This window comes from Engystomops pustulosus, chromosome 2, assembly GCF_040894005.1.
Source record: "Engystomops pustulosus chromosome 2, aEngPut4.maternal, whole genome shotgun sequence".
Classification (NCBI taxonomy): Eukaryota; Metazoa; Chordata; class Amphibia; order Anura; family Leptodactylidae; genus Engystomops; species Engystomops pustulosus.
In genome coordinates this window covers 178,719,608-178,743,382 of record NC_092412.1, presented here as the reverse complement: position 1 = coordinate 178,743,382, position 23,775 = coordinate 178,719,608, and the positions used below count along the sequence as shown (strand labels likewise).

General features: G+C 43.3%; 1 protein-coding gene across 2 annotated transcripts in view; it reads right to left on the bottom strand.

Annotated features, from left to right (window-relative positions):
* Window positions 1-23,775, bottom strand: part of IKBKE (inhibitor of nuclear factor kappa B kinase subunit epsilon) — a 61,802-nt gene that overhangs the window by 32,048 nt on the left and 5,979 nt on the right. For both annotated transcript variants that reach the window (XR_011853289.1, XM_072137428.1), the window contains exons 3-9: window positions 18,704-18,844; window positions 18,370-18,499; window positions 17,005-17,186; window positions 14,340-14,500; window positions 12,017-12,127; window positions 2,076-2,255; window positions 1,738-1,934 (exon numbers count right to left, since the gene is read on the bottom strand). Coding sequence is in view for 1 of the 2 variants with exons in the window: in XM_072137428.1 (XP_071993529.1) it covers window positions 1,738-1,934; window positions 2,076-2,255; window positions 12,017-12,127; window positions 14,340-14,500; window positions 17,005-17,186; window positions 18,370-18,499; window positions 18,704-18,844 (1,102 nt within the window). In the remaining variant the exon portion in view is untranslated. The remainder of the gene's footprint in view (window positions 1-1,737; window positions 1,935-2,075; window positions 2,256-12,016; window positions 12,128-14,339; window positions 14,501-17,004; window positions 17,187-18,369; window positions 18,500-18,703; window positions 18,845-23,775) is intronic.

Here is a 23,775-nt window from a genome sequence, read left to right as displayed (position 1 = left end):
GGCTATGTAGGGTTTCAGACACATGTAATTTCCTTACCATGCAACTCTACCCTGGTGTCTGCTTAGCGGGAATTACTAACAATAGTTACTGATATCTTAAAAATAGGCGAATATAGGTGAAAATCCAGTCTCTGATGTTCCATGCTGTTATAAAATAGCTGGTGCTGTGACCTTGTGAGCTTCGTTCATGCAGTGACAAACAGCAAATCAGTGTGGGGCCGGATGTCAGTCCCCTAACTATCAACTACTGGTGAACTATTCTATGAATAGCACAGGAAAACAGTTATTCGTGGTGCACAGTTTGCCCCTTAAGGAGCTACTCACGATATAAGACCGGTCCACACAGTCCTAGATAAAGTCCAAAGAAATAGAGAAAAAAATATTTCACTATGACCGGAGCTCCCAGTATATTTTTTTCTCCATTTCTTGGTTGTGTGAGTGAATTTGATTTAATGATGTAATGCTTATCACCTATTTCTTGGTTGGTTATATTATAATAAGGGGAGCTCTGGTAATAGTGAAATATTTTTTTCTCTATTTCTTTGGACTTTATTCTATAAATAGTCATCAATATTAATTCCTTGTCAACCCCTTTAAAATGTACTCATCAATGGGTCCAATGGCTAGATAACAATTATGATATTTGCATGGAGGTGTGACCCCCTAAGTCCACAACTTATTGCCAGAATAAACATACTTTTCCTGTGACCAGTGTGAAACCATTCATATTCAACGGCAGCAACGGCAAACCTTTTAGAGACCAAGTGCCCAAACTACAACCAAATCCCACTAATTGATCGCAAAGTGCAAACTTATCAATTTAAGCAGTAAGTTATTGTTACCTATTCTGTTACAACTTTCATCGTATCATCCTCTGGACGACACCAATACAATTGAAAGAAGGGCAAATTTGGAGTATCTTCCCTTTACAGGAGGTAAAGGTAGGGCCAGCAGGAGCTCCAAAGATAATCCGACCCTTTCCATGTGTTCTCACTCTTCCTGCAGTCTCATGCAGCCAAAAATGTGTTGCTGGGTAAAATAGCCCTAGAGAGCAACATATCTTGAGTTGCCTGAGACTAAAGAAAGATTCTGGAGTCTTGTCTGGTAAACATTGTAATGGGTCAATGGCTTGGGTGACCACAGGGGATTCTGAGTGCTGAGTGGCTTTGACAAAGCACTGTACTTGGCTATCTCCTTGAGTTCTATAAGCAATAAAAAATAAGTATTGTCTATGCTCCATCCAATGCTCTATTTATCTTCTCCTGGATGCGGCCTGTAGGCTGGGAGAAACAGATTATACAGGATTATACATTTTTGTAGATTGGTGGTGGTCCCAGCAGTTTGACCCCCAAATGATTTAATGCTTATCACCTATTTATTGAATACTTGATAACCAGAATCCTCAAACCTGCAGATTTCACTGTAAATTTGATGTGGATTTTTGCAATGCGTAAGGCAGCATCATGTTGAAATTTTATGGAAATTTAAATAAAACATAGGAACTACTGTTGTATTTGAAAAGGGAAAGTGAGCTCTCTAATTCGCGAGGATTTTACATAACGCCAGATTCCCCAGCAATATACTGTAATTCATAATCTTCCACTACATCTGAATATGTTTGTGGAAACAGACCTTATTTAAGCTCTGTATATTCTGTTGGCATTAATCAAACGTATGGCCAACTTTTTACAAGGGAGTAGATAACTGCAGTTTAGTGGCTACCAGAATTTTACTCACGGTCTTTGTAAGTTACACCCTTTGGAACTTCACCCACACAACCAATTAATATAAATGGATGTTGTTCTGTTGTTTTAGAAAGATGCTGCACTTGTAAGGTTGGATTGATGAGGTACAGGTGGCCTTCATAGAAATAGGTCTGTCTTTCTGGCACAACTCCAGCTTGTTTGGCAACATTTTCCATAAATTTTGGCACTCTGTTGCAAGCAAAGAAATTAAAAAAAAACAAAATAATGTTTTTTCAGAAACATGAAAGTAATATATTGCCTTTAAAATTACAGTCAGGGCATATTTTTTTTAATACCCAGTGTGTTAATCAGAATGTGTACATAGCTTACGAGTTATAATGGTGCATATAGATTTTGTGCATTCTGGCTTGAGACAAAGAGAATACATGAATAACCATTCTCTCTAGAACATTGTTGGTCTCAGCAAAGAATTGATCAAAGCCCCAACATTTCTCCTGGTCAGCTTCAAGGATATTTGGAAGGATGGCCTCCACCAGTATCTTCAATCCTCTGAAAAGAAACAGAGAACAGTTTAAGGCCAATGCATAAACAGTAAACTTATAATGTATGTAAGATCACCAAGCCATTAGCAACCATTGCAAAGAACAGTAATAATGACTGGAAAATGAGAGATAGGAAGGAAGATACAACAAAAAATGAAGCAAGAGGGGGGGGGTCTGTCTAGAGGCCTACACATCCCCCAGACCAACCTACAGCTGCTACCCAGCTGAAAATAATACAGAACCCAGTCCAGCTAAACCAGACTCATGTAAACGCATGATAACTGTTGCTGTCTGATCTTCAATTTGTGTTATAATTTAGCAACCAAGCTCAGATGTAGGTGTGAGGTGCCCATCCTCCACTCACCCAATGAGATAAAAAAACACCAACACAAACTGCTAAAATTGCAGACATACCGACCATATTTGCATTAATATAAAATGCAAACAATATGTCTACCACGTTAGAATAAAACCTGTTCATGACTAATAGATAGCTTTACTACTAAGCCAATATCTTGTAATTCCCCTTCTGGCCTTGTGGGTTGTAGGTCAAGATTGGATTTGGCTCTTTTCCCACTGGAAAAGGAACTATTCAAGTCTTGTTCTTGTTTGATCAGAAAAAGCCTAAGGACTCCTTCATCTCCAACATTCCACAGCAGTACATAGCCTTGTATGAGAGGGTGGTAAAATTGGTTGGAGCCGCCTTAAAGATAGTCAAAGACCTAATAAGTGGTGCCAAGTCCTCCACCACTTGCTTTAACATGATTTAATATAAAACCTGGTTTCTACTGGTAACAATGGCCTCACCATTTGATAGTTGATGATATCTCTTTATACAAAGTTTGTTTTAAACACAAATTCAAAACATCCAAGGAGCAGCTATGAACGAGTCCCTTGGTTCCAAAGACAAAATCACCCTAAGGAATGAAGTTTGGCATTCCTGCTTGTGATTTTAATTGTAAGCCTGTTTTAATTTTACCTTTGTGAGTAGTTCAGTAAAAGAAATAATTATTAATTAGAGATGAGCGAGCACTAAAATGCTCGGGTACTCGTTATTCGAGACGAACTTTTCCCGATGCTCGAGTGCTCGTCTCGAATAACGAGCCCCATTGAAGTCAATGGGAGACTCGAGCATTTTTCAAGGGGACCAAGGCTCTGCACAGGGAAGCTTGGCCAAACACCTGGAAACCTCAGAAAAGGATGGAAACACCACGGAAATGGACAGGAAACAGCAGGGGCAGCATGCATGGATGCCTCTGAGGCTGCTTAAACGCACCATTATGCCAAAATTATGGGCAACAGCATGGCCATGACAGAGTGACAGAATGAAGCTAGATAGCATCTAAAACATCCAATAATTGACCCTGACACTATAGGGGACGGCATGCAGAGGCAGCAGCAGCAGCAGCGGCAGGCTAGAGAGTGGCATGGCGACATACCCTAAATGGACTCAGGCTTCAAACCAATGGGTGGCAGAGAGGAACCAAAGGAGGTGAGCAAGAAGCGCTCAAATAATATCGGTACATGATAAAAGTTTGCCAGTATATTTTGTGGATTACACAGCAGGGTGGCGACAAAGTTAACATGGAAGCCATGAAAACAATCCAAAATTCTGCCTGACACAGCTCGTTTGATAAGGGGACCATGTATGGAGGCAGTGAACTAGTAGTAGATTAAAGGTGCTGCAGTTAAAACTATGTTAGTTGGATCTTGGGATGGAGCTGGCGCTCCGCTGCCAGGCGAGCTTTCGCCAATCCAAGCCCCTGTCTCTAGGCTACTCCCCAAACAGCACTTCTAAGAACCTTTTGTATAAGATCAAGTGTAGTAGCGTTCTTATAAGTTTAGGATATGGCGGGTGAGGGGAATGTAAACAGATGCGCAAGAAGCGCTGAAATAATATCGGTAAATGATAAAAGTTTGCCAGTATATTTTGTGGATTACACAGCAGGGTGGCGACAAAGTTAACAAGTTTGATGTGGAATGCCCTGTAATAGCTCTTGGGCGGTGTGCCTTTTATCGCCTAGGCTCAGCAGTTTGAGCACCGCCTGCTGTCGCTTAGCGACGGCACTGCTGCTGTGCCTAGAGCTACCGACTGATGGCGCCATGCCCACGGATGGTAATTCGGAGGAGGAGGAGGTGGGGTGGAAGGAGGAGGAGGTATAGTAGGCCTTTGAGACCTGGACCGAGGTAGGTCCCGCAATCCTCTGCGTCGGCAGTATATGACCAGCCCCATGGTCAGACTCGGTCCCAGCCTCCACCAAGTTAAGTGTAGTAGCGTTCTTATAAGTTTGGGATATGGCGGGTGAGGGGAATGTAAACAGATGCACAAGAAGCGCTGAAATAATATCCGTAAATGGTAAAAGTTTGCCAGTATATTTTGTGGATTACACAGCAGGGTGGCGACAAAGTTAACAACTTTGATGTGGAATCCATGAAAACAACCCAAATTTCTTCCTGACACACCTCGTTTGATAAGGGGACGATGTATGGAGGCAGCTATATGGACAACTTTTGGAGGTAGCAATGGAGACAACGTGTGGAGGCTGCTATGGAGACAATTTAATTTGGATAGTGCCTGTATGTGGCAGTCCAAAAAAGTTTTCAAACCAGAGGAGCAGGTAGGTGGCCCTCCAGAAAAATGAAATAGATTGAGTGCCTGTATGTGGCAGTCCAAAAAAGTTTTCAAACCAGAGGAGCAGGTAGGTGGCCCTCCAGAAAAATGAAATAGATTGAGTGCCTGTATGTGGCAGTCCAAAAAAGTTTTCAAACCAGAGGAGCAGGTAGGTGGCCCTCCAGAAAAATTGAATAGATTGAGTGCCTGTATGTGGCAGTCCCAAAAATTGTTTAAAACAGAGGACCGGGTAGGTGGCCCTCCAGAAAAATTAAATGCATAAAGTACTATAGCTAGAGCCAGTGGGCCCTGTCAAAAAATAGCCAGTTTCCTCTGCTTTAGTGTACAAAGAGGAGGAGAAGGAGGAAAATGAGGAGGAGGAGTGCATAAATTATTCAGGTTGAGCTTCCTTCACCTGGTGGAGATTGGAAATTATGAGAAATCCAGGCTTTATTCATCTTAATAAGCGTCAACCTGTCAGCGCTGTCAGTCGACAGGCATGTACGCTTATCGGTGATGATGCCACCAGCTGCACTGAAAACCCGCTCGGACAGGCCAGCGTACAGCGCCAGTTCGCGCCACATGTCCAGCTTTGAAACCCAGTAGTTGTAGGGAGCTGTGTGATCATTTAGGACGATGGTATGGTCAGCTACGTACTCCCTCACCATCTTTCTGTAAAGATCAGCCCTACTCTGCCGAGACTGGGGACAGGTGACAGTGTCTTGCTGGGGTGACATAAAGCTGGCAAAAGCCTTGTAAAGCATACCCTTGCCAGTGCTGGACAAGCTGCCTGCTCGCCTACTCTCCCTCGCTACTTGTCCCGCAGAACTACGCACTCTGCCGCTAGCGCTGTCAGAAGGGAAATACTGTTTCAGCTTGTGCACCAGGGCCTGCTGGTATTCATGCATTCTCACACTCCTTTCCTCTCCAGGGATAAGAGTGGAAAGATTTTGCTTGTACCGTGGGTCCAGGAGAGTGAATACCCAGTAATCGGTGCTGGAATAAATTCTTTGAACGCGAGGGTCACGGGATAGGCAGCCTAGCATGAAATCTGCCATATGCGCCAGAGTACCAACGCGCAAGAATTCACTCCCCTCACTGGCCTGACTGTCCATTTCCTCCTCCTCCAACTCCTCCAACTCCTCTTCTTCTGCCCATACACGCTGAACAGTGAAGGACTGAACAATGGTCCCCTCTTGTGTCTCGCCAACATTCTCCTCCTCTTCCTCCTCATCCTCCTCCACCTCCACCTCCTCCGATATGCGCTGAGAAACAGACCTAAGGGTGCTTTGGCTATCAACAAGGGAATCTTCTTCCCCCGTCTCTTGTGACGAGCGCAAAGCTTCCGACTTCATGCTGATCAGAGAGTTTTTCAACAGGCCAAGCAGCGGGATGGTGAGGCTGATGATGGCGGCATCGCCACTGACCATCTGTGTTGACTCCTCGAAGTTACTCAGCACCTGACAGATATCAGACATCCAAGTCCACTCCTCATTGTAGACTTGAGGAAGCTGACTGACCTGACTACCAGTTCTGGTGGAAGTTGACATCTGGCAGTCTACAATCGCTCTGCGCTGCTGGTAAACTCTGGATAACATGGTTAATGTTGAATTCCACCTCGTGGGCACGTCGCACAACAGTCGGTGAGCGGGCAGTTGGAGGCGGCGCTGCGCTGCCCTGAGAGTGGCAGCATCTGTGCTGGACTTCCTGAAATGCGCACAGATGCGGCGCACCTTCGTGAACAAATCAGACAGATTGGGGTATGTCTTGAGGAAACGCTGAACTATCAGATTTAACACATGGGCCAGGCATGGCACATGTGTCAGTCTGCCAAGTTGCAGAGCCGCCACCAGGTTACGGGCGTTGTCACACACAACCATGCCTGGCTTCAGGTTCAGCGGTGCCAGCCACAGATCAGTCTGCGCCGTGATGCCCTGTAATAGTTCTTGGGCGGTGTGCCTTTTATCGCCTAGGCTCAGCAGTTTGAGCACCGCCTGCTGTCGCTTAGCGACGGCACTGCTGCTGTGCCTAGAGCTAGCGACTGATGGCGCCATGCCCACGGATGGTAGTTCGGAGGAGGAGGTGGAGGAGGGGTGCGAGGAGGAGGAGGCATAGTAGGCCTTTGAGACCTGGACCGAGGTAGGCCCCGCAATCCTCGGCGTCGGCAGTATATGACCAGCCGCAGGGTCAGACTCGGTCCCAGCCTCCACCAAGTTAACCCAATGTGCCGTCAGCGATATATAGTGGCCCTGCCCGGCAGCACTCGTCCACGTGTCCGTGGTCAGGTGGACCTTGTCAGAAACGGCGTTGGTCAGGGCACGGATGATGTTGTCTGACACGTGCTGGTGCAGGGCTGGGACGGCACATCGGGAAAAGTAGTGGCGGCTGGGGACCGAATACCGAGGGGCGGCCGCCGCCATGAGGTTGCGAAAGGCCTCGGTCTCTACTAGCCTATAGGGCAGCATCTCCAGGCTAAGCAATCTGGAGATGTGGACATTAAGGGCTTGGGCGTGCGGGTGGGTTGCACTATATTTCCGTTTCCACTCCAGCGTCTGGGGTATGGAGAGCTGAACGCTGGTGGATGCTGTGGAGTATCGTGGAGGCGACGATGGGGTTTTTGTGCCAGGGTCCTGGGCAGGGGGCTGACTATCAGCTGACACAGGGGAAGGAGCAGTGGTGTGCACGGCCGGAGGTGAACGGGCTTGGTGCCACTGAGTGGGATGTTTAGCATTCATATGCCTGCGCATACTGGTGGTAGTTAAGCTAGTAGTGGTGGAACCCCTGCTGATCCTGGTTTGGCAAAGGTTGCACACCACAGTCCGTCGGTCATCCGGTGTTTCCTTAAAGAACCTCCAGACTTCTGAAAATCTAGCCCTCGCCGCGGGAGCCCTCGCCACGGGAGCTTCACTACGTGACACATTTGACGCTGATGCACCTGCTCTGGCCCTGCCTCTCCGTCTGGCCCCACCACTGCCTCTTCCAACCTGTTCTGGTCGAGGACTCTCCTCCGTCTCAGAAGCACTGTGTTCACCCGGCCTCTCAACCCAGCTTGGGTCTGTCACCTCATCATCCTCCGATCCCTCAGTCTGCTCCCCCCTCGGACTTCCTGCCCTGACAACAGCTTCACCACTGTCTGACAACTGTGTCTCCTCATCGTCGGACACCTCTTTACACACTTCTTCCACTACGTCAAGAAGGTCATCATCACCCACAGACTGCGACTGGTGGAAAACCTGGGCATCGGAAAATTGCTCAGCAGCAACCGGACAAGTGGTTTGTGACTGTGGGAAGGGTCCAGAAAACAGTTCCTCAGAGTATGCCGGTTCAAATGCCAAATTTTCCTGGGAGGGGGCAGACTGGGGGGGAGGAGGCTGAGGTGCAGGAGCTGGAGGAGTGCCGATTTCGGTGACATGGGTGGACTGCGTGGAAGACTGACTGGTGGACAAATTGCTCGAAGCATTGTCGGCAATCCACGACATCACCTGTTCACACTGTTCTGGCCTCAACAGTGCTCTACCACGAGTCCCAGTAACTTCAGACATGAACCTAGGGAGTGTAGCTCTGCAGCGTTCCCCTGCTCCCTCATCAGCAGGTGGTGTCTCACCCCGCCCAGGACCACGGCCTCTGACCCTTGCAGTAGTTGGACGCCCACGTCCCCGCCCTCGTCCTCTACCCCTAGCCCTCGGGTTAAACATTTTGAAAATGAAAGTTATAACTTTAATTTTTTTTTAACTTTTTTTTGTGTTTTTTTGTGTTTTTTTTTTTTTTTTTTAAACCAAACGATGCTATCCTATTGCTATGGCTATTTTCTAGCCAAGTATGAAAGCACACTGCTATGCCAGATGAGATGACGCTAAGTTACGAAAAAATAAACGTAAAATAAAAAGTAAATGGCAGACTGTGCCTAATTGAAATCAAACCCCTAATAAATTTTCCCACTTCGGTCTTTGCGATGGATATGTGCGTCACTAAGCGCTAAACACAACGGTCGCAAGTCTCACTACAAATTCCTCACAATATGGTAGTGGATGCACTGCAGCAAGGACAGCCACCAGCAGATCAACCAGAAATAAAATATATAACGCTATTGTAGGCCTAAGTAAGCCGTTTGGATTCTCCTATGGCTATTTTCTAGCCAAGTATGAAAGCACACTGCTATGCCAGATGAGATGGCGCTGAGTTATGAAAAAATAAACGTAAAATAAAAAGTAAATGGCAGACTGTGCCTATTTGAAATCAAACCCCTAATAAATGTTCCCACTTCGGTCTTTGCGATGGATATGTGCGTCACTAAGCGCTAAACACAACGGTCGCAAGTCTCACTACAAATTCCTCACAATATGGTAGTAGATGCACTGCAGCAAGGACAGCCACCAGCAGATCAACCAGAAATAAAATATATAACGCTATTGTAGGCCTAAGTAAGCCGTTTGGATTTTCCTATGGCTATTTTCTAGCCAAGTATGAAAGCACACTGCTATGCCAGATGAGATGACGCTGAGTTATGAAAAAATAAACGTAAAATAAAAAGTAAATGGCAGACTGTGCCTAATTGAAATCAAACCCCTAATAAATTTTCCCACTTCGGTCTTTGCGATGGATATGTGCGTCACTAAGCGCTAAACACAACGGTCGCAAGTCTCACTACAAATTCCTCACAATATGGTAGTAGATGCACTGCAGCAAGGACAGCCACCAGTAGATCAACCAGAAATAAAATATATAACGCTATTGTAGGCCTAAGTAAGCCGTTTGGATTCTCCTATGGCTATTTTCTAGCCAAGTATGAAAGCACACTGCTATGCCAGATGAGATGACGCTGAGTTATGAAAAAATAAACGTAAAATAAAAAGTAAATGGCAGACTGTGCCTAATTGAAATCAAACCCCTAATAAATTTTCCCACTTTGGTGTTTGAGGTGGATATGTGTGTCACTAAGAGCTAAACACAACGGTAGCAAGTCCCCCTGCAAATTCCTCACAATATGGTACTAGCTGCAAATAAAAAAAAAAAATGTATAACGTTATTGTAGCCCTAAGAAGGGCTGTTGGGTTCTTGTAGAATCACTCCTGCCTAACACTATTCTAATAGAACAGCCTAACGCTTTCCCTGACCAGCAGCAGCTCTCTCCCTAGCGGCATCCAGACACAGAATGATCCGAGCAGCGCGGGCAGCGGCTAGTCTATCCCAGGGTCACCTGATCTGGCCAGCCAACCACTGCTATCGACGTGTAAGGGTACCACGTCATGCTGGGTGGAGTGCAGAGTCTCCTGGCTTGTGATTGGCTCTGTTTCTGGCCGCCATAAAGCAAAACGGCGGGAGCTGCCATTTTCTCGAGCGGGCGAAGTATTCGTCCGAGCAACGAGCAGTTTCGAGTACGCTAATGCTCGAACGAGCATCAAGCTCGGACGAGTATGTTCGCTCATCTCTATTATTAATACATTATGTGTCTTTGTAATCCCTAAACAGAGGCGCTGAGTGAGGCATATGCGTTACACGATGTGACCCGATTGGTAATGAAAACGCATGGAAATATGCGTTGGTATTAATCCATTCTCCTCCCTGTTAGAAAGCCACTTCTGAAAATGCTACTTTTCAAAGTGTTGGAAGTGTTCTATGAAAATACAATTGGTGTAACCCTAACAATAGGGGAAGCAGATAATGTGAGGGAACAAAGTTGAGCCTGTGACATATTAAGGTGAGGATTATATGTGAGTGGTATAATTTGTCCTTATTTGGTCCCTGCAGAGCATCATATCTGTAGAAGAACATTTTATTAAAATTTTATAAAATGTAACATTTAGGGCACACTTACTAAGGGCTTTACTATTTAGACCTTAAGAGCCCTGGGAATATAATACTCCATAGAGGGGATAACTGCAAAGAGAGACATGTCTCAGCTGTGGATACTTATAAAATTTGGATTGGGGAATGTCATGTTAAGATTCTAACTGTTGGAATGAATGGAGCACAGAATCTTCATCTCAGCCAAGTCTGTGCGCATGCCATATTCTTCTCAAATATGTTAAATAGTTCAGGCCAGCCAGGGTTAATATTTATCAAAACTGTCTGAGGTAAAACAGTTCTAGTTGCTCATGGCAACCAATTAGAGCTCAGGTTTAATTTGATAAACAGGTATGGGAGTATGTAAACTGAGCTCTGATTGATTGCCATGGGCAACTAGAACAGTTCTGCTCTCAGACACTTCTGATAAATCCCCCCCATATCTTTCAAATCTGTAGCAGTCTAAGCATGGCTCCACATGACCATCACAATTTTTTTTTTTTTAATCAAGCACCGTGCACATGGAGGGGTATGTTCCTGAACTGGCCTTAACATATTTAGTCCTATATTGTGGGCAAATTGTATTCTCGATTAGACAGTAACCAGCTTTTAATGTATTTAAGATGACCTGCTAAATTATACAAATTTAAATCTGAGAGAACTTCTCTAAGCTAAAGTCTTAGGTCATTATAGGGATGATAAACTCAAACCCTAGATAAGCCCCATATAAAGGATGAAAGTATAAATGTGTCAAAAAAATTATCTCTATGAGACCTGGACCGCCACTTGCTACAGCATACAAATATTTAGGTAATACAAAAAGTTTTATGAGATTAATACGGTTAGCAGTAGAATGTGGCAGACTCACAAGATCTTTAAGTAGACATTATTATATACGTATATAACAAGATTTTACATAATAGAGAACAGTGACTACTGTGAGTGTTAGGGGGCTGCAAGCATTGCAATATTTCCTAACTGTATCCTAAAGAGGGCAAATCATGGAAGAATCACCCGCTTACACACATTTGATCACTACAATTAAAATCAACTCATAAAACAATCCCGGGTGGACAAAAAAAGTGATCAAATGTGTGTAACTTGTCTGTATTATGAATAAAATTTATAGAATTTTGCATATATTGCTGTTTACAGTTTTTTTGAATAGTGTATTTGAGACCTGTATATAGGTATACATAGTTTCTTGGTAGCAGTCCTTGTTTCTTATGTATTTTCCTGGATAATTGGTATTCATCATCATCAAAAAAATATTTCATTTACTTGGATAACCCATTTAAATGTATATCCTTCATTATCATATTTGAAGTACAGTAAACACAATTTATTAAACAAATGTCACATTTAGCTCTTACTCTGACAGGCGACATGTTACTGGCAATTCATTAATCCAATCGATGGGTCCATTCTCTTTCCGTTGCACTCCTGCAATGGCACCTGGGGGTTTTTCTGCTGTAATTTTATGCCTGAGTGTCGATAAATGAAATATTAAATTATTGTAGCCTCCTTCACTACATCCCATTATGCCATGACACATTGGCCCACAATATTAAAGCCTGTGTGACAGTTTTCTGTTGGACTGGGCACTAGAAAGAACCCACAAACTTGTGTCACATTTGCATTATGCCCAATATGACACATATTTCTGCACGTAAAATGGCGTTCTGGTGCAGGACTGTGCACCACATTTATCATAAGATGTTCAAAAGAATTGCGTCATACGCTCTATGTTAAAGGTGCACCAAAAAAAAGTTGATGCATTCTGTCGGAGCAGTGCAGGGAACGTCAGATTTATGAACGTGCGCCACATTTCATGAATCTGTCCCACAATGCACACTCCATAGGAAAACTGCACCTAGTGCAGTTTGCACTTCTTTTAATAAATGTGGCCCAACATCTATCTTACATACCATACATAACATTTTACGCCTATCATTTAAGGATGATGACAACCTTGCCACAACTCATTAATATCGGTAAAGGAACTAAAAGTAATATGTTTATTAATGTCCTTATATGGCTCTATTACCCCTGAGCTATTGGATGATATGGTTACCCGAAGTGACCAGGGCCCTGAAGCAGGGGAATAACTAGGAGAGGCAGGGCCCCATGGCAGACTTCTGAATGGGCCCCCTATTCAACAAAAACATATTTCTATACTAACATATGTGAATTACAATCACGCACAGTATACACACACCATATATACATACATACAGTATATACACACATGCATACAAGTACCATATACACCCATGAATCATATACACAGACATGCAGGATATACACATCACATATACACACACATACAGGAAATACACACATACATATAATACCATACACAGAAATAGAGTGTTTACACACACATAAAAATTCAGTAAATACACCACACACACATACAGCACAGTCACACCCAATACCCTCGATGCTGTGGTTCGCTGACACTGTGGACCCCATATCGGCTGCTATGGCTGCTACCCCTGTAGTTACGCCCCTGCCCTGAGGCTGAAATGCATTCCTGACAAGGGAGGACATGACATGGATTCAACTGGAGTCGGTAAGAAGAAAACTCAAATTTCTGTGCCTATAATAAAAAAAAACATATAGGCAACACTTATGTTTAGATGGGCTTCTTTAAAGTGGACTTATTAATATGGGTGATGGAAACATGAACAAAATGGGTAAGGTCCAAAGATGAATTCCTTTAATATTTTTTTGTACTATACTATAATGTAGTGTTGAGAAGACATGAACCAGAGTTAGGTTTGGCTAAACTCCTTCCCCCCCCCCCCCCCAAAGTCTCCCGCCCCCATAAACGCTTGTGAACGGTGCTGGCACTCTTTGTGGACTTTAACGCTTTAAATGCCACTGTCAAAGTCAGCAGTGGCATTTTTGTTGCTTGACTGTAACGTTATTGGGACCAATGACCCTTCCCAAAATAGTGATGTGTATGTTGGTGTGCACATGTTTGCAGTAATTTAAATGGCGCTGGTATCTGGTTTGGGGTCTGGGTTTGGTACAATAATGCTGGCCCTTACAGGTATTTAGAATTTGGGTTCTGGGTCCATTCATCACTACTACACAGTTAAAGTGGTACTTCCTTCAGAACATAGCTTATTGGACAGCATAAGTTTGCAGGATGTAAACAATGTGGTGGCCTTATTTCATGGACCAAACATTGCCCCAAGAGCATGATTCTGAGAATCAAAGTAATATATGAGCTACAAGTCCGAGAATCTCTGCAGGACTACAGCTCCAATCTGTAAGAATCTGTACATTCCTCTACATAAGTCCTAAAACTTAATCAATTTACTATTTTGGTTCAGTAAAGTGCATATTATGCTGTAGTAAAGTAAAGGATTTGTATATGAACAGCAATATTGCATGTGTACTGTACAATATTTCATTTCCAATCCACTGCTATGCGTGAGATCTAAAAATCATTTCCCCAGTATTTATGTTTGGTCAACTTGCCCTTTAGCAGGCACTTATTACAGGTAAATTACTAGTGCAGCCACACTACAAGTTATCAAAATCTGTTATCTTCTTTGTCTACTGTCAAAGATATTTTTTACTTAATTACCCAAAATAATTATAAGAGAAAAGTTAGTCTAAAGCATGAATAATTATAAGAGAAAAGTTAAAAAGCATAAGAGGCGTTAGGAAATTTTTCCTCACATTATCTTCTTGTTATTTCGAGGTCCTCCATAAGGGATAAATGGCAGGCTACCACAGGCAGCATGATAAAAGGTGACTCCAATACTCCACAGGTCAACTGTAACGCCATAAACTTTCTGTTGGGGTTTTCTTAGGACTGCTCTTTCATACATATCAGGATGCTTAATAGAAAAAAGGAAATTATTTCTTAATTTGCCCATTACTGGGGGATTTATCTATTTACTTTTTTATCTATTACTTATTTTATCTATTACTTTTACTTCAGTTTCAGTTAAACAGATGCACCATATAGATCACATAAGGTGACTTCCAAGTTCTATTGTGATACTGAAAACAAGCAAATCATAGAACTGCAACCAAATTGCTGTTTAACCAAATTCAATATCCACAGCAATTTCTATACTGAAATTGGTATGTTTTAAATATTTTTGTATAGTGTTTGTGAATAGATTTTAGAAAGAAACAGTCACCAGATTATACCCAATTAAACTTCATACCACTCTCATGTAGGGTATGAAATATCCTCTCTAGAATTACATCTTTTATGGGAAATTTCGGTCATTTGTCTATAAAAGTCATAAGTAAAGAAGAGTCATATTTGACAACATTTGATGAGTCAAGTTCAGTGGCTGCAGGGGGAGTGTCCCTTCAGATGCCCCGATCTTGACTTTTTTTCCAAATATGATTTTTCTCTGCTCATTTGCACATGACTTTGGAAGAATTTTTCTATAGTTAAACGTGCAAGATGTCACAGAAAAGAGGGAATTTTAGAAAACATGTCATACCCAGCTTTAAGGTTCGGCAAGGGTAGTGGGTTAAAAACTGGTCAAAGTTACACTTTAACAAAATTTGTCACATTTTTTCAGCATGTGTAAGTGGTACAATAATCCTGATGTCTGTATTAAATATTATAAGTAGAGATGGGCAAATAGATTCTAATGAATCGGAATTCGTTTATAATTTCAGGAAAACTTTGATTTGTCACGAATCCGAAGTTTACAGTAATTCATGGGAACAAAAATACAAATTTTCTTTTCCTTTTTTCCCCTTTGTTAGCAAAATGTCCACAAGCACAACATGTTACATGGGTCAGAGAACTCTGGGAAGAAGAAAGGAACATGGAGGTAGTGTTCCTCAATGTATGTCTGTATTCTTCACTGTATGGCGGTATTGTTCCTCACTGTATGGGGGTAGTGTTCCTCACTGTATGGCGGTATTGTTCCTCACTGTATGGTGGTAGTGTTTCTCACTGTATGGCTGTATTCTATACTGTATGGCGGTAGTGTCCCTCACTGTATGCCGGTAGTGTTCCTCACTGTATGGCGGTAGTGTTCCTCACTGTATGGCGGTAGTGTTCCTCACTGTATGGTGGTAGTGTTACTCACTGTATGGAGGTAGTGTTCCTCACTGTATGGCAGTAGTGTTCCTCACTGTATGGAGGTAGTGTTCCTCACTGTATGGTGGTAGTGTTCCTCACTGTATGGTGGTAGTGTCACTCACTGTATGGTGGTAGTGTTAATCACTGTATGGCGGTAGTGTCCCTCACTGTATGGCTATAGTGTTCCTCACTGTATGGCTATAGTGTTCCTCACTGTATGGGGGTAGTATTCCTCACTGTATGGCTGTAGTGTTCCTCACTGTATGGCCGTAGTGTTCCTCACTGTATGGCGGTAGTGTCCCTCACTGTATGGCTGTATTCTTCACTGTATGGCGGTAGTGTCCCTCACTGTATGGGGGTAGTGTTCCTCACTGTATGGGGGTATTGTCCCTCACTGTATGGGGGTAGTGTCCCTCACTTTATGGCGGTAGTGTTCCTCACTGTTTCGGGGTAGTGTTCCTCACTGTTTCGGGGTAGTGTTCCTCACTGTGTTGCAGTAGTGTCCCTCACTGTATGGCCGTAATGTTCCTCACTGTATGGCGGTAGTGTTCCTCACTGATGGCTCTATTCTTCACTGTATGGGAGTAGTGTATAATCTAAACTTTTTTATTTTTCGATGTACAGAGCTGTGTGATGGCTTGTTTTCTGTGTAACAAATTGCCCTTCAAAATGGTGGTATGTAATATTCTGTGCTGTGTAATGGGAAGCAGGAAAAAATTCCAAATGCAGTGAAAATGGTGAAAAAACGCAATTGCATCATATTATTGTGAGCTTGGATTTTATGGTGTTCACTCTGTGCCCGGAATGACATGTCTACTTTATTCTTTGGGTCTGTATGATCACAGGGATACAAAATTTGTATAGGTTTTGTAATGTTTCCATACTTTTACAAAAATTAAAACCTCCTATACAAAAAAAAATTTCTGGTGCTAATAACTTTTTTATACTTTGGTGTACGGAGCTGAATGGTGTCATTTTAAAGACAGCCCAGTGAGCCCTCTCCATGCACCCGCACCCGGCATGTGACGTACTTTTATGTCACATGTCGTGATTCGTTATGATTCAATTCAGGTTGAATTGAATTTTGTCTGAAAATTCGGCAAACCTGGTAGAATTGAATTTAGAAAAAATTGCCCATCTCTAATTATAAGTTATTTAAAACATAAAGGTATAATTTCTCTATTGAATAGGATGCCCAAAAATGTTAAGGTCCTATACCAGGCCAGCTACTTATTACATAAATTATTATAAAAAGTAAGATTATAATACAATCTTAGTTATAATCACCAAATATTCCTCCGTTCCATAAAGGGATATGAAAGTCTCATTATCTTCAAGCTGCCGAGCAGCACCAAAGTCTGTCAGCTTGTAAATGCTACGCCCATCCTCTCCTATTAAACGCATAATATTCCCAGGTTTGATGTCCCTGTGCACAATTCCATTCTCACGTAAGTGATTCATCCCCGCCACTGATAAATAAAAACATGTTGCTGTACATTAAATTCAGCAGGTAAAACATAATACTATAATTACTGTGAAAACATAAAAATTTTAAAAAAGATTCAGAATTGTTTACAGATTTTCAACAAAGGTCAGTAAAAATATCTAATTAAAATAGAAATACAGTTAAAAAAGCTAGAAATATTACTTCTATTCACCATTTATTATTACAGGCGGTCCTCTACTTGTCCTACTTGTCCTGTTACCAGGAGACCCATTTTTAGCACTCCCCCAGTCCCCACAGAGCATAGTACATACACTGCCAAAGAGTTTTTGTACACAAAATAGGTTTTACAGAAAAAATGAAATGTTTTATAGTACGTTTCAATACCACTAGGCACTAGGTGCCTTGGAGTGGCTGTATAGGAGAAGTTCCCTCCCCCCCCAACCTTGGGAAACCACTCCATTATGTGTCCTTTTCAAATATATGAAAACGCCCATCACTTTGCTTAGCGACGCCCCCTGCTCCTCTACAGACAATCCTGAGTGATGGGAGTTATTAATTTATTTAAAAAGGACACATGGAGGGGGGGGGGTACTGCTCCTTTACAGCCACTCCCAGGTGCCTATGAGCAATGAGCACATGGCAATGAAAAGTACTATATAATATATCTTTTTTTCTGTGAAACCTATTTTGTATACAAAAACTCTTTGGCAGTGTATGTACTATTATCTGTGGTGACTAGGGGAGTGCTGAAAAAGGGTCTCCTGGTGACAGGTTCCCTTTATGAACACCCAACTTACAGATGACCCCTTGTTACAAATGGACCTCCGGATGTTGGTAATTCACGGTACTTTAGCCTTAGTCTATAATAAACATCTATAACAGTTATCAAAGGTGTCTGCTATTAAGCTCTTTTGTTAATCTTGGTTCTTATGACAATCCAACATTTTTAAAATTCAGTTGTCACAGAGACCAAAATAATTTGGCTGGGGTCACAATTATAAAATATACAGTTTTGACTTACATACAAATTCAACTTAAAAACAAACCTACAAAACCTATCTTGTATGTAACCTGGGGGCTGCCTGAATTTTATTATTTATTTGTTAGAAGTACATTACAAATCTTTCAAATTAATATCTAGCCACTGCATAGTGACATTACCTTCAATGTGACCTGCACTGTACAAATCTTATTTTCATTCTCACCTACGCACTGGACCACAATCAAAAACTCTGACTCCGAAAGTCCAAAAGCATTCTCTGGCTCCTCTAGGACAGATAGAAGACTCCCGCTTGAACAGTACTCCATTATCAGCACCTTCTGCTTAGGGCTGCCCTAGGAGGGAAGTAAGAACATGAGTGCAACTTTAGACAATGACAAGGGGATGCAACTTACAGACACATGAATAAATGATCTGCTATGAAATCAATGGAAAGTAAATACTAAGGAGATTCTTTTCTGTGCTGAAGCAGAGGTCAATTAATGGCTTGTGTAGTATCACAGTTATTATTGCATTGGAAAAACAGGACAGTAACTCACAGTTTCCTCTACAGCAAAGAGCTTGACAATGTTGGTGTGGTTGAGTTTCCCCAGCATCTCAAATTCTCTCATCTGCACTTCAAATGGCCGGAGGTAACTTGTGTTATTAAACACCTTGACTGCCACTTCCTCTCCAGACTTCTACAGACACAGAAAAAAGTAAAAAGTACAAAATTGCTATACACTGCACACAGAGGCTTTGGAATCATTCTGAAGAGCTTATGTTATGCTGATCTGACAATATCTACTTCAATGCTAACATATTTCCATATAAATATGTGTGTAGAAAACTGATGTACGGTGGGTACGAATTTTTCACTTTTTATTTTATTGCAGCCAATTAGTAAGATAAAAAAAGTTTTGGTCATGAATGTACACTCTGCCCCCTATCTGAGCAGAAAAAAACAGCAATGTAAAGTTTTTTTTAAACAAGAACAATGGAAATTTCACATGGTCATAAGCACCATTTTCTCAGTATTGAGTAGAAGCATCTTTTGAGCTAGTACAGCCATGAGTCTTCTTGGGAATGATGTAGCAAGTTTTGCACACCTGGATTTGGGGATTCTCCTTGCAGATTCCTTGCAGATTATCTCCAGTTCCCTCAGGTTGGATGGTGAACGTTGGAGAGCAGCGATATTTAAGTCTCTCAAAAGATGCTCAATTGGGTTTAGGTCAGGGCTCTGGCTGGGCCAGTCAAGAATGGTCAGCAAGTTGTTCTCAAGCCACTGCTTAGTTATTTTAGCTGCGTGCTTGGGGTCATTGCAATGTTGGAGCTCAGTTAAGGTCCAGAGGACTCTGGATAGCTCTTTACTTGGCCACATTCCTCTTTCATTCAATTTCAACCAGTCATCCTGTCCCTGCAGCTGAAAAACACCCCCACAGCATGATGCTGCCACCACCATGTGTCACTGTTGGGATAGTACACTCAACGGCCACTTTATTAGGTACACCATGCTAGTAACGGATTGGACCCCCTTTTGCTTTAAGAACTGCCTTAATTCTTCGTGGCATAGATTCAACAAGGTGCTGGAAGCATTCCTCAGAGATTTTGGTCCATATTGACATGATGGCATCACACAGTTGCCGCAGATTTGTCGGCTGCACATCCATGATGCGAATCTCCCATTCCACCACATCCCAAAGATGCTCTATTGGATTGAGATCTGGTGACTGTGGAGGCCATTTGAGTACAGTGAACTCATTGTCATGTTCAAGAAACCAGTCTGAGATGATTCCAGCTTTATGACATGGCGCATTATCCTGCTGAAAGTAGCCATCAGATGTTGGGTACATTGTGGTCATAAAGGGATGGACATGGTCAGCAACAATACTCAGGTAGGCTGTGGCGTTGCAACGATGCTCAATTGGTACCAAGGGGCCCAAAGAGTGCCAAGAAAATATTCCCCACACCATGACACCACCACCACCAGCCTGAACCGTTGATACAAGGCAGGATGGATCCATGCTTTCATGTTGTTGACGCCAAATTATGACCCTACCATCCGAATGTCGCAGCAGAAATCGAGACTCATCAGACCAGGCAAATTGTAGCCTCAGTTTCCTGTTCTTAGCTGAAAGGAGTGGCACCCGGTGTGGTCTTCTGCTGCTGTAGCCCATCTGCCTCAGAGTTCGACGTACTGTGCGTTCAGAGATGCTCTTCTGCCTACCTTGGTTGTAACGGGTGGCGATTTGAGTCACTGTTGCCTTTCTATCAGCTCAAACCAGTCTGCCCATTCTCCTCTGACCTCTGGCATCAACAAGGCATTTCCGCCCACAGAACTGCCGCTCACTGGATGTTTTTTCTTTTTTGGACCATTCTCTGTAAACCCTAGAGATGGTTGTGCGTGAAAATCCCAGTAGATCAGCAGTTTCTGAAATACTCAGACCAGCCCTTCTGGCACCAACAACCATGCCACGTTCAAAGGCACTCAAATAACCTTTCTTCCCCATACTGATGCTCGGTTTGAACTGCAGGAGATTGTCTTGACCATGTCTACATGCCTAAATGCACTGAATTGCCGCCATGTGATTCACTGATTAGAAATTAAGTGTTAACGAGCAGTTGGACAGGTGTACCTAATAAAGTGGCCGGTGAGTGTATTTTTTAATGTGATGTGAAGTGCCTGGTTTTCTCCACACATACCAATTAGAATTAATACCAAAAATTTCAATGTTTGTCCCATCAGACCAGAGAATCTTATTTCTCATAGCCTGGGACTCCTTCATGTGCTTGTTTTTTAAAACCTTACGCAGGCTTTCATATGTCTTAAACGAAGGAGAGTCTTCTGCAACATCCCCCACCGGGGCCTAGCCTTTTCTTGGGGCCTGGAGGCATACCGGAGTGGTTGGCGATTGCAACCCAGGGCGCGCTGATGTCACGGTGCTTGGTATGGGAAACGTTGTGCAAATCAACTTTCAATCAACTTTATTGAACAACAGGTAGCAGGCTATGGGCTAAAACGGTGCAACTGCAGATCTGGATTCTGGTACTATAGTGGACGTGGAGAGTAGTCCTCAGGAATAAAGCTCCAGCCTGGTAGTAGATGCAGGCTGGTATAATCGAGATGGAGCTGTGTCCAAACTGTGGAAGCTGCAGCCCTGGATTAGAGTCTCCTGACTCTAATCCAGGGGTTGGTTTCTGTGTTGGTTTCTGTGTCAGCACTGGAGGTGTGCTGACTGGACTGGACCATGTGCTCCCACTGCACAGAGGTTTTATACTCCCCCTGGTAAGGTGGTGGCACCTCTCCAGTCACACTGCAGTTTACATTACAGCCACATAATTTGATAACATCTTACACCCATTTAACTATTGCCTTTCCAGGCAGAGGCTACAGCTGCAGATTACCTGAGATCCCCCTGCATTATGTGCTGATAGCACATTGTAATGAAAGGGTTAAAATGAAACAGCCTCGGGTCTTCGGAGGACCCGAGGCTGGCATGCCAACGGATCGCCGCTCCCAGATTACGTGACGGGGAGCGACAATCCTCGGCTTTGCTGGCGGTGATGTGCGGATGTTACCGGTAAATCTTTGGAGCAAAGACTTACAGGCTATGGGCCCTCAGCCCTTGAGCCCTCTCCATGCACCCGCAGCCAAGCCGTGACGTGCTATTACATCACGGGTCGTGAAAGGGTTAAAGGGGTATTCCCACTTTGGCAAATTAATGTTATTGTTTGTATGATGAAAAATAATACAATTTTCCAATATACTTTCTGTATCAATCTCTTGTGTTTTTCTAGAACTATAATTTCTGTTCTTCTATAGAAAACTTGCTTACTTCCAGTGAATAGAAATCTGACAATGGTCACACAGGTGCAGGGCTCATTAGTAGTATAGAGTGTGTCAGATTTCTTTCTACTGGAAAATGAAACAATGAAGCTTTCTGTAGAATGACAACAAGCAGAGATCCAGAAAACTGTGCCAAATTGATACAGAAAGTATATTGGACATTTTTACAACTTTCATTATTAAAACAATATCAATAACTTGCTGAAATGGGAATATCCTTTTAATGTTCATATTTTCTGAATAGGAAGAGAAAATAAGTTCTCTTATAGTTTGTTTATCTCATCAGCATAAAAACATCCTGCAGGATGAAAACTATAATACCACATGTTTTTTTCCACTGCCATTGTGGAGGATAGGGGTATAGTTTTGGGAGGTTTTATCTCCATGACAGGTTCAATTACATTCATTCTTTTAATCATAGGTAGTAAAGAAAGATGTCCGAAAGGGAATATGTCAGCAGTTTTGACCATACAAAGCTGCATACAGTGAAAGATCTGTGTAGATATATCTTTGAGTGTGTAGTTAGTAACAGCAGGACTGTTAGAAAAAAATACATTTATATTCCTAGATTGTAGCTGGAGTTGAAGCACTCTGGTGCACTGGTTTCTTTTTACTGAACACTGTACAGTCCCTCCCCCTGAGTTATTGTTGTATTAATCAAACAGAAGCCTGCATAGTCACAGTGCAAAGTCACTTTGCCTTGGACCCTGTTTGCATAGATAAGTTTCCACAATAGGACTGAATTCATGATTTTGTGATTTTCCATTTAGTTTCAAGTTTTGGCACAAAACAGGTTTTGTCTCTGGGACAGAAAATTATTCCTGGGATAGACATATTAAATATGTATCTCATTACTGACAGCTAGTCAGAAACCAGGCCAGTGGAGGTAAGAACACTTTATATAAATGTTACCCAATGTTTTTGTCTCTACAAATGTGTCCATAACATTCAGGCCCGGCGCCAGCACCTGGCCAACCTGGGCAAGTGCCGGGGCCCCGGGGTACTGGAGGGGCCCACTCGGGGCCCCGGATCAATTGTACCAGTGTCGCTATAAGACACTGGTACAATTGATCACCATCCGGATCGATCACTTTTCTGCCTCTATGGTGCGCTGGTCGGGAGCGCAGCATAGAGGCAGAATCTAAAACTCACCTGTCCCGGTTCCCACGATGCGGCACTCCGCAGGGTATGCAACGGCTCTGTAGCCGGCGCACATGATGACGTCATCGGATCACGAGCCGGCGCGTACGGGAGGCCCAGGCCGAAGACAGCTGCAGGCGCTGCTCCGGGGGAACCAGGAAAGGTGAATTATTTTTTCTTTTCCGGAGGGGAGTCAGTGTGTCCGCAGGGGAGGGGGGGGGTTCAGTGTGTCCGCAGGGGAGGGGGGGGGGCTTCAGTGTGTCCACAGGGGAGGGGGGTGGGGTTCAGTGTGTCCACAGGGGAGGTGGGGGGTTCAGTGTGTCCGCAGGGGAGGGGGTGGGTTCAGTGTGTCCGCAGGGGAGGGGGGGGTTCAGTGTGTCCGCAGGGGGGGGATGATCAGTGTGTCCCCGGGGGGTGGGGGGTATCAGTGTGTCCGCAGGGGGGGGGATGATCAGTGTGGCCACTGGAGAGCAGCCCACGGAGGGGCCCACTAAGGCTCTGTCGCCCAGGGGCCCACTAAAACCTGGAGCCGACACTGATAACATTACCTCTAGTAATTGACAATCTAAGAAGTTTGCAGAAAGTGGATATAATTCTTATGTTGGTCTGATCCCACGAACTGAACTTACTGCTCAGGATCCAAAT